The sequence below is a fragment of the Dryobates pubescens genome, chromosome Z (genome assembly GCF_014839835.1).
Source record: "Dryobates pubescens isolate bDryPub1 chromosome Z, bDryPub1.pri, whole genome shotgun sequence".
Classification (NCBI taxonomy): Eukaryota; Metazoa; Chordata; class Aves; order Piciformes; family Picidae; genus Dryobates; species Dryobates pubescens.
In genome coordinates, this window is record NC_071657.1 from 60,281,472 (window position 1) to 60,293,472 (window position 12,001).

General features: G+C 44.8%; 1 protein-coding gene across 1 annotated transcript in view; it reads right to left on the reverse strand.

Annotated features, from left to right (window-relative positions):
- Positions 1-12,001, reverse strand: part of ARSB (arylsulfatase B) — an 89,300-nt gene that overhangs the window by 34,039 nt on the left and 43,260 nt on the right. The window contains exon 5 of the mRNA XM_009910796.2: positions 2,834-3,077. Within this exon, the coding sequence (XP_009909098.2) occupies positions 2,834-3,077 (244 nt within the window). The remainder of the gene's footprint in view (positions 1-2,833; positions 3,078-12,001) is intronic.

Sequence of the window (12,001 nt, forward strand, 5' to 3'; positions counted from 1 at the left end):
CATCCAGTCTCTTTCTAAACACCTCCAGTAACGGTGACTCCAGCACCTCCCTGGGCAGCCCATTACAATGACAAATAACCCTTTCTATGAAGAACTTCTTCCTAACATCCAGCCTAACAACATCCTTAAACATTCCATGGGTTGCCTCTCCTTCCTTCCAAAGATGCTACACCCTCTTTTTTTCCCCTTACTTCGCCCAGAAATTTCACTGCCCATCCAGGCTGGCCATCTGCCCTGGCGGCTCATCTTCCGGCACATTGGCACAGCCTGTTCATGTGCCTTCAAGATTTCTTTCTTGAAGTAGGTTCAGCCCTCCTGGACCCCTTGGTTTTTAAGAGCTGTTTCCCAAGGTACCTTCTGAGTTAGTTCCTTGAGTAACCTGAAGTCTGCCCTCTGCAAGTCCAGAGTGGAGGTTTTGTTGCTGCCCCTCTTAGCTTGACTGCATATTGAAAATTCAATTATTTCATGGTCTCTGGACCCCTGACAACCTCCAATCACCACATCTCCCACCAGCCCTTTTGTATTTGTAAAAAGGAGGTCAAGTAGAGCCTTACCCCTGGTAGGCTCACACAACAACTGGGATAAGAAGCTGTCCTCTATACAATCTAAGAACCCATTCCATTCCATTCCATTCTATTCTATTCTATTCTATTCTATTCTATTCTATTCTATTCTATTCTATTCTATTCTATTCTATTCTATTCTATTCTATTCTATCCTATCCTATCCTATCCTATCCTACCCTATTCTATTCTATCCTATTCTTCCCTTGCATTCACATCCCACTGCTAAGCTTTTCAGGAGTTACTAAGCAGAACTATCTGAACACTATGCTAAAAATCATTTCACACATTAATATCATAACTCATCCATCAACATTGGATATCCAGGTATTACTTTGCTGTTCTAGCTTATACAAACTGTTGTACTTGCAGACAAGCAGGTTTGGGTAGGGAGGAAAGCTCCATGTTGCATTAGGCAGGAGAATGGCTAAGCAGAAAAGAGAGTGTTTCTGGAAGTGGCACTTTCAAAACTGATGGTTGATTAGTTCAGATATTTGACAAAAAGCCACAACTGGCATAATACAAATTTCATGTGCAGCACATGAACTGAGTTGTTATTTCTGTCTCAGGATCTCTGGTGCTTTCATTAGAGCTTTCTCCCACTGTCAGAGATTGCAGAGACCTCTCAGCTTTTGTTTTAAAATAAGTAAAAATAAAACAACAAAAAATATTAAAGCCTCTCTCGTTCCAAGGGAAAATTAAAAAGTCAAACCTGAGCATTCCCTGAAAGCTCAGAAAACCAGAAAGGCAAATAAATTAACACTTTACTCTTTTTAGGTTAAATAAATCATGAGTGTTTTTAAAAATCTCCTTATTTTGAAGGTCTGCTTTCCAGCTATTTGTTTTTTAAAACACAGAGGAAGAATCCACAGTGAATGTAACAAATCATAGCATCATGGGTATCCTCATGCTCCTCATAGTACTTTTCATCAGGATAACACCTTCCACTGAAACTCACAAAATTTCATCATATTTTTAATAACCTTGATTCATCATGACTTTCTTCCAACATCTGATCTCCTAGTAATACTGGAAAAAAACAGCCTTCTTTTGCCATCCTTTTCTAAGCTGCGGAGAAAAGGACCAATGGTGCCCCTTCAGTGACAGTCAAAATATTATTTTAGCACTAAGACCTGGGGCAGAAATCCTTCAGGCTCTCCTGTTTTCTGACAAAGAATCAAACTTTAGGCCACACCTTTGAGTACTGTGTCCAGTTCTGGGCCCCTCAGTTTAAGAAGGACATTGAGACTCTTGAACATGTCCAGAGAAGGGCAATGAGGCTGGTGAGAGGCCTTGAGCACAAGCCCTATGAGGAGAGGTTGAGGGAGCTGGGATTGTTTAGCCTGGAGAAGAGGAGGCTCAGGGGAGACCTTATTGCTGTCTACAACTACCCGAAGGGTGGTTGTAGTCTGGAGGGGCTTGGTCTCTTCTCCCAGGCAAGCAGCACCAGAACAAGAGGACACATTCTCAAGCTGCGCCAGGGGAAGTTTAGACTCAAGGTGAGGAGAAAACTCTTCACAGAAAGAGTAATTGGCCAGTGGAATGTGCTGCCCAGGGACAGGATTGGGGATTGGACGTGGCACTTGGCACCATGGTCTAGTAGTCATGAGGTCTTGGGTGACAAGTTGGACTTGATGATCTTTGAGGTCTTTTCCAACCTTATTGATTCTATGAACTTTGGTACATATATGCAAAGTGCCTTTCTGAGGTGAGCAAACCTACGCCCTGAACATTGTTGTCCTCTGCTATAAATCAACCATTGCTATGTTTATAGCTTGTTTCTCAACAGTCTCAGTACTGAACTAACAAGCCATCAAAATGAAATCTATGCTCAGTGAGTTTAATGTCTGCATAGATTTCATACATGTCCAGTTTCAGGTGCATACTGCAGAGACACCCAGCTGGACTCTGTAGAGAACAGGACTGGGTTTACTAACTTGTAATCCATGCTGTGCAAAGTCAGTTAACATACGTGTGGATCATAGAATGTTCTTGAAAAAGTTTGCCATGTCTGTGTATTGTAGTGTCCACAGTGATAAATTAAACATACTAAGTTAAAGCTGTATGGAGGTTTTGCATCTGTGACCAGGAGCAGTCTGCAACCTCGATAACTCTCTTATGGATAGCAAAGTTAACTGCACTTACACCTTCCCTTTATTTAGGGAAAGGAACACATAATATTCCACCACCCAGTTCCAGATCTGTTCCATGGACTAATTAAATTCTTCTCATACAAGAATGCTGACTCAGTGATTTGACATGCAAGTTACCTGATAGTTTTCCAAACATCAAAGCCATCTAAAGGCTTAGTGCCATTAGTATCTCCTCCAGCAAGGTGCACCAGTGTTGGCAGCCAGTCAGAAATATGGATGAGTTCATGACTTTCTACACCTTTTCTTTTCAGCAGAGGGCTTGCAACAAAGCCTACTCCTCTCACTCCTCCTTCCCAGAGGGTCCATTTTCTTCCTCTTAGTGGCCAGTTATTCCCACCTGCCAAAGTCTGTCCTCCATTATCTGAAAACAAGTTATTAAAAAGAATTATTGGTAAGAAGGGAAAAGAACAATCCTCCCCACAATATTTGCTCAACCATTTGAAAAAAGTATTTTCACAATATAGGTACATCACACAACTACTTGCATAGTGCTGTTAAGTGCTCATACTAAGTATGAGTTCACAGTTCAAGCGAGAAAGCAAACTGAGAGTTAAATGGGAGGGCTACAAAAATAATTAGGGGACTGGAGGAGCAATCTGTGATAGTTTTAGACTGCACCTGGAAAATTGTCCACAGATCTTGAACAGAAAGTAATAGAATGTAAATAAATCACCATTAGATGCAAAAGGGAAAATAATGTTAAGGTCCCATTGGATGGGTAACAAACATGAAAGTTAGTTCTGTAAACTTTCTCTTTTTGGCTTCCTCAGTATGGCAGATACTAACTTGTGCTTCTGCTGGCCCTGCTGACCTTGAATACATTACTGTTGTGGTTAAGTGACTAAGAGCAACTCTCTGCTCTTTCTCTTGTCCGGTGTACAGGGGGGAAGGCAAGGGAGCAGGGAGGGGTAAGCTATTAGTAGCCCTCTGGTCTGTTCTTGTGCTGTTTATAAACTGTAAATAAATGTAAATATTGTACATTTTGTATATATTTGTTGCATTCCATATTTAGATTGTAGTTTTGCTTGTAATTACAGCTTTGTTTGCTTTCTAACTGAGCTGGTCTGGCAATTTTATGCTAGGGGGAAATTTTCAACTGATAACACTCTCTTACAAGAAAAGCCTGAAAGACTTAGTGTTGTTTAGCCTGAAGGAGGGACTGAGAGGGGATCTTACCAACGCTTAAAAATATCTAAAGGGCAGGTGTTAAAAGGACAGAGCCAGTCTCTTCTCATGGTGCCCAGTGATAGTACAAGGAACAATAGGCACACACCAGAGCACAGGAAATCCACCTAAACATAAGGGAAAACTTTACTTTGAGCATGACAGAGCACTGGAACAGGCTGCCCAGAGAGTTTGTGGAATCTCCTTCTCTGGAGACTTTCAAAACCCATCTAGACATGATCCTGTGCAACCTGATCTAGGGGATCCCGCTTTTGCAGTGGCATTGGACTAGATGATACCCTGCGGCCTCTTCCAACCCCTATCATTCTGTGATAACACTTTCTGAATATGGCACATGTTCAGAGCATAGAATCATAGAATCATAGAGTCATAGAACGGGCTGGGCGGAAGAGACCTCCAAAGGTCTTCTAGTCCGATCTCCCTGAAGTCAGCAGGGACATCCCCAACCAGATTAGGCTGCCCAGGGCCTTGTCAAGCCTCACCCTTAGTATTTCCAGGGAAGGGGCCCCAACCACTCCCATGGCAACCTGTTCCAGTGTTCCACCACCCTCATAGTAAAGAATTTCTTCCTAATATCCAATCTAAATATATTCTTCTCCAGCCATTGCCTCTCATAGCAGGCCTTTGTAAACAGCCTCTCTCCATCCTTCCTTTAGGTGCCCTTCAGGTACTGGAAGGCTGTTGTTAGGTCTCCCTGGAGCCTCCTCTTCTCCAGGCTGAACAACCCCAGTTCCCTCAGCCTGCCCTCATAGCAGAGGTGCTCAAACCCCCTGATTATTTTCTTGGCCCTCTTTTGAACCCACTCCATCAGGTCCATGTCCTTCCTGTATTGAGGGCTCCAGACCTGCACACAGCACTCCAGTGAGGTCTCACCAGAATAGAGCAAAGTGGCAGAATTACCTCTCTGGGTCTGCTGGCCATGCATCTTTTCATGCAGCCCAGGATGTGATTTGCCTTCTGGGCTGCAGGCACACACTGTCTGCTCATATCCAGCTTCTTGTCCATCAGCACCCTCAAGCCCTTTTCCTCAGGGCTGCTTTTTTTCACCTCATCCCCTGTTTTGATATTGATAGTGAGGATTGTTCCAGCCCAGGTGCAGAACTTCATGAGGTTCACCTGGGCCTACCTCTCCAGTTTCTCCATGTCCTGCTGGATGACATCCTGTCCCTCTGATGTATCAACATCACCATTCAGCTTTGTGTCATCTGCAAACTTGCTGATGGTGCACTTGATCTCACTGTCTGTGCCATTGACAAAAATATTAAACAGCACAGGTCCCAGTATGGACCCCTGAGGGACACCACTTGTTACTGCTCTCCATCTGGACTTCAAGCCATTGAGCACTACCCTCTGCATGTAACAACCATGTTAATTTTATTGTCAGAATGTCACAAATTACGGTGATGAAAAGTTATTGCTAGCCAGAAATGGTACTATGTTACAAGCCAATGATTTAGAAACATTTTGCTAAGAACAACCTCTGACACTTAGAAGTATTATTAGATGTGCAAAACTTTCAGAACCAAAGACTTAAAAAATATAGTCCCAAGTACTTTACAGACCACAAGAAGAGTTGCTATCAATGGCATCATTAGTACTCAGCTTTCCAGAGTGGTGTGTTATACTTCAAATCTGTGTTCCAGTGTGAGGACAATACCTATACTCATAGTTCAGAACCACTTTTCTTTCTAGATTTTGAGGCATCCATACTGATTTGTAATGTACTGTGTCCAGTTCTGGGCCCCTCAGTTTAGGAAGGATGTTGACTTGCTGGAACGAGTCCAGAGAAGGGCAACGAAGTTGGTGAGGGGTTTGGAACACAAGCCCTGTGAGGAGAGGCTGAGGGAGCTGGGGTTGCTTAGCGTGGAGAGGAGGAGACTCGGGGGTGACCTTGTTGCTCTCTACAACTACTCAAAGGGAGGTTGCAGACAGGCAGATGTTGGTCTCTTCTCCCAGGCAGACAGTACCAGAACAAGAGGACACAGTCTCAGGCTGCGCCAGGGGAGGTTTAGGTTGGATGTGAGGAAGAAGTTCTATACAGAGAGAGTGATTGCCCACTGGAATGGGCTGCCGGGGGAGGTGGTGGAGTTGCCGTCATTGGAGGTTTTCAGGAGGAGACTTGATGGGGTGCTTAGTGCCATGGGTTAGTTGTTTAGGTGGTGTTGGATTGGTTGATGGGTTGGACGCGATGATCTTGAAGGTCTCTTCCAACCCAGTTTATTCTATACTTCTATACTTCTATTCTATACTTCTAAATCAAACAGAAGGAGAAAGCCATAACAAAATGAGTTGAAGATAATTAAAGTCATTGGGGTCGGAGTGGCTGGAGAGCTGCCAAACAGAAAGGGAGCTGGGGGGTGCTGAGAGACAGCTGCCTAAACATGAGCCAGCAGTGTGCCCAGGTGGCCAAGAAGGCCAATGGCATCCTGACCTGCATCAAGAATAGTGTGGCCAGCAGGAGCAGGGAGGTCATTGTGCCCCTGTACTCTGCACTGGTTAGGCCACACCTTGAGTACTATGTCCAGCTCTGGGCCCCTCAGTTTAAGAAGGACATTGAGACTCAGAGAAGGGCAATGAGGCTGATGAGAGGCCTTGAGCACAAGCCCTATGGGGAGATGCTGAGGGAGCTGGGATTGTTTAGCCTGGAGAAAAGGAGGCTCAGGGGAGACCTCATAGAATAGAATTAGAATAGAATAGAATAGAATAGACCAGGTTGGAAGAGACCTTTGAGATCATCACGTCCAACCCCTCAACCAATCCAACCCACCTAAACAACTAACCCATGGCACCAAGCACCCCATCAAGTCTCCTCCTGAACACCTCCAATGATGGTGACTCCACCACCTCCCCGGGCAGCCCATTCCAATGGGCAATCACTCTCTCTGTATAGAACTTCTTTCTAACATCCAGCCTAAACCTCCCCTGGTGCAGCCTGAGACTGTGTCCTCTTGTTCTGGTGCTCTCTACAACTACATGAAGGGTGGTTGTAGCCAGGAAAGGGTTGTTCTCTTCTCTCTAGCAACCAGCACCAGAACAAGAGGACACAGTCTCAAGCAGCACCAGTGGAAGTTTAGGCTTAAGGTGAGGAGGAAGTTCTTCACTCAGAGAGTCATTCGCCATTGGAATGGGCTGCCCAGGGAGGTGGTGGAGTCACAATCCCTGGATGTGTTCAAGAGGGGATTGGACGTGGCACTTGGTGCCATGGTCTAGTCGTGAGGTCTGTGGTAGTGGATTGGACTTGATCTTTGAGGTCTCTTCCAACTTTGGTGATACTGTGATATTATGAAACAATTTGCAAATACACTGCATTTATTTTTCTTGGTGAGAACAATGTAAGAGATGCTTACAGAAACCACAGTGACTACAGTAACTCAGAAGTATTTTCATGAATTAGAGATATTTCATGTAACTCTTTTTTAACTCTCTGACCAAGCTTCCACTCTTAGACTAAAATCGAGATTCTTTAAGTTAACAAAATTAATAATTCTTTGCAGTTACTTTTAATACTGCTCTACAGATTCTTGTTCAACACTATTGTAATGATCTTGGAAGGCTCATTTATCGCAATTCTTTCAAGGCTATTTTTTTCTGTAGTTTCATGAGGTTAAAGTTACTTCAAACAGCAGTTGCTGACCTGACATTCATTTGACACATTTACGTTACATTTTCTGACTAAAACACAGAAATTTGAGGGAAGAAGTAAGAAGTATATCAAGTCAAGTTACAGAGGAACTTTACTGTAACCACACCACAACAAAATACTCTCCCTTTTATTTCATCAATTAATGTAAAACCCTGCTGGGAATATCTTTCTACTGTGCACAAAAGACACTTTTTGCTCTCCTGAGGAATAAACTATTGCATGTCTCTATGAAGACTTTAAAAGGCTGAATGAAGCACTTTGAAAAAACAGTGTGATTTGAAAAGTTTAAAGTGTTCTGGGGCCAAATTAGCTTCCAGTGTGTCCAGCACTCTTGGTTTAAAAATAAATAAATTAAGAGCTTTATTGTCTTCAAGAGGAAATGCAGGCAACAAAATATTAGCTACCAATATTTCTTACACAGCGATGTCAAGCACTGAGATGTGAGAATTTAAGCAGCTGCTGATTACAAAACAAAACAAAACCCCCAAAACATTCAACCAAACAAAAGAAAAGGCAGTTTCAACAATTCCCTCTGCTCTTACTGTAAACAGGAATTCCTGGCAGGGATACTTGTGGGACACAGCTTTCAAAGCTTTTAAACTTTGGTGGCCTTAGAATCAAAGGTATCTTATTTACACTGTATTACAGCACAGTTTGGATATACTGTGGGATCAGATTTTCAGTATGCAAAATATCTCATGTCCATATCAGTTTAATACTAGCATATGAAATTTTTTTTTAATCCTGAATATCAGCAACAAACTATTACAGAAATTATAGAGGTAGACTTCTTTTTGAAGAATAGAGGAGAAAAGTGTTCATTTCCTGTGTTACAGTCCAATCTTTATTGTACTTGGTTTTTGTTTACCTTCAGTAGTTGGTTTTAAGACATTCACATTGTACCAGTTTTATTTCCCAATAAATTCCCTGATACTACATGGTCTATCTAACATATAGCCTGTAAAACCTCGTGTGTGATATCAGCATTCAGACACAGTACAAAGAGTTTTAAAAGGGTGGTAGCTTATTTGGTAAGTACATGAAAAAATCCATCACACAAAGCAAGGCTCATCCCACTTGTTCCGACTTCTCATTTTCACATTGCTAGAATACTACTATTTCCTACTCCCTCAGGAATTCACACTGGGGAGACCCTTTCTTAATTTCATAGAATCACAGAAACGTTCAGGTTGGAAAAGACCAACTCAAATCAATAACCTTACTCTGCAAAGTTCACCCCTAAACCATATTCCCAACCCCCATGTCTAAACCATCTTCAAACACATCCCAAGTTGGTGACTAGACTTGGAAATGGAAATTTCTCCTAATGTCCTAAACTTACCCAGTCAAAGTTGGAGGCCATTCCCTCTTGTTCTATCACTAATCACCTGTGAAAAGAAACTAGCACCAACCTCTCCACAACCTCTTTTCAGGTAGTTGTAGAGAGCAATGAGGTCTTTCCTCAGCCTCCTCTTTTCCAGACTAACCAGCCCCAGCTCACTCAGTCACTCCTTATCAGATTTATTCTCCAGGCCCTTCCCCAGCTTCGTTGCCCTCCTCTGCACTCACTGCAGCACCTCCACATCTCTCTTGTAGTGAGGTGACCAAAACTGGACACAATACAGGAGGTGTGGCCTCACCAGAGCTGAGTACAAGGGAACAATCACCTCCCTACTCCTGCTGGACACAGCATTTTTTATACAAGCCAGGATGCCATTGGCTTTCTTGCCCATGGGGGCACACTTCTTGCAACTGAATGTAGCACATTAACAGTGTAGCACCCCCAGTCTTCTTGCAGTAGCTCACATGTACAGGGTCAATGGGAACAGGTCAATACCTGACAAAGCAAGTGATACAAATGGATCAAACATGCTCCTTTAAGAAGTGCACCACCCACAGTGCCCCTGTAGAACAGGTATGACACTCTGCAGGAGGAACTGGTTGTGAGCAAGGATGAGGGCTCACAAAGGCCAGAGGTACCACCAAGGCTGGCCTACCCCAGGCCAGCCATAAAAACTGACCCTGAAAAGAAAAATGGAAGGGTCGTTGTTGTAGGTGACTGCCTGCTGAGGGGAGCAGCCAGCCTGATATGCAGACCGGACCCACTTCATAGAGAGGTCTACTGTCTCCCTGGTGCCCAGGTAAAGGATGTCATAGGTAAACTTCCCATCCTTGTGAGTCCTTCAGACTATTACCCACTGCTGGTTTTTCAGGTAGGTAGTGATGATGCAGCAGTGAGAGGCTCACAATCAATTAAAAGAGGCTTCAGGACCTTGGGGCAACTGCTAAAGGGATCAGGAGCTGAAGTTGTGTTTTCCTCCATCCCTCTGACATTGATGATGGACAGGAGAACACTTAGGAAGAGCCAACAGGTCAATTCATGGCTCCAGGACTGGTGTCATTGACAGGGGTTTGGATTTTATGATCACAGCCCAGTTTACAGGGCACCAGAGTAACAAGCAGCCAATGGGATGCACCTGTCCCAGAGGGGGAAAAGGTTTCTAGGGGGAGAAGTTGGCAGTGCTTATTGATATGTCTTTAAACTATATTTGAAGGGGAAAGGGATAGTTAATCTCATGCTTCCCTGTGACAAACATTGGGGCAGCTCACCAGAGGCAGAGGGATGGAGTGCTAGCAAGGGCTCTCAACTTGTTGCCCTGAGGCTAGCCAAGGACAAAGCTCTGGGACACCCCAACAGAATCAAGGGGGATTTACCTAAGAGGGTGACATGGCCAGCACAGCTGAAGTGCCTCTATGCAAATGCAGGCAGCTTGGGCAACAAACAGGATGAATTAAGGGCCACTGCACTGCTGGAATGCTGTGACATAGTGTCTCAAACTTGGTGAAATAATCCTATGACTGGAACATAGGGATAGATGGGTACAAGCTCTTTAGGAAGGACAGGCAGGGTAGGAGAGGAGGAGGTGTTGTTCTCTATATTAGTGACCAGACAGTGTCTGAAGAAGCTGAAAGTGTTCAAGTCCATGGGACCCAATGGGATACACCCATGGGTGCTGGAAGAACTGGCAGATGAGGTTGCTAAACCACTCTCCATCATATTCCAAAAGTCATGTTAGTCCAGGAAGGGCCCCACTGACTGGAAGAGGGGAAACATAACTCCCATTTTCAAGAAGGGAAGGAGGGATGACACAGGAGAACTATAGGCCAGTGAGTCTCACCTCTGTGCCCAGAAAGATCATGGAGTAGATCCTCCTGGAGGTACCTGCTGAGGCTGAAGAATAATGAAGAAGTGATTTGGCACAATCAGCACTGCTTCACCAAGGGCAAATCCTGCCTGGTGGCCTTCTATGACAAAGTCACAAGACTAGAATCATAGAATCAACCAGGTTGGAAAAGACTTCAGAGTTCATCAAGTCCAACCTATCATCTAATACCTAACAACTCATGACTAACTAAACCATAGTTTCAAGCATCACGTCCAATCCTTTTTTGAACACCCCCAGAGACAGTGACTCTACCACCTCCCCGGGCAGCACATTCCACTGGCCAATTAGTCTTTCTGTGAAACTGAAACTTCCCCTGGCACAGCTTGAGACTGTGTCCTCTTGTTCTGGTGCTGGTTGCCTCCCGGCTACAACCACCCTTCTGGTAGATGTAGAGAGCAATAAGGTCTCCCCTGAGCCTCCCCTTCTCCAGGCTAAACAATCCCAGCTCCCTCAGCCTCTCCTCATAGGGCTTGCGCTCAAGGCCTCTCCCCAGCCTTGTTGCCCTTCTCTGGACATGTTCAAGAGTCTCAATGTCCTTCTTAAATTGAGGGGCCCAGAACTAGACACAGTACTCAAGGCATGGCCTAAGCAGTGCTGAGTACAGGGGCACAATGACTTCCCTGCTCCTTCTGGCCACACTATTTCTGATGCAGGCCAGGATACCCAACACTCATCCTTGGGGACATCACATGTGACTGGCTGCCAGCTGGATGTGGCACCATTCACCACCACTCTCTGGGCTCGGCCCTCCAGCCACTTCCTAACCCAGCACAGAGTGCTGCTGTCCAAGCCACAGGCTGACAGCTTGGCCAGCAGTTTGCTGTGGGGGACAATGTCAAAGGCCTTGCTGGAGTCCAGCTAGACTGCATCCACAGCCTTCCCCACATCCACCAGGCAGTCACCTGATCATAGAAGGAGATCAGGCTGGTCAGGCAGGACCTGCCCTTCCTAAATCCATGCTGGCTGGACCTGATCCCTTGACCATCCTGCAGATACGCTGTGATTGCCCTCAAGATGACCTGTTCCATAATCTTGCCTGGCACTGAGGTCAGGCTGACAGGCCTGTAATTCCCTGGCTCCTCCATACAGCCCTTCTTGTGGATGGAAGAATAGATGAGGGGTGAGCAACTGACATAATTTACCTGGACCTGAGCAAAGCCTTCAACACTGTCCCACACCACATCCTGGTCTCCAGGCTGGTGCAGTATGGGTTTGATGGATGGACCATTC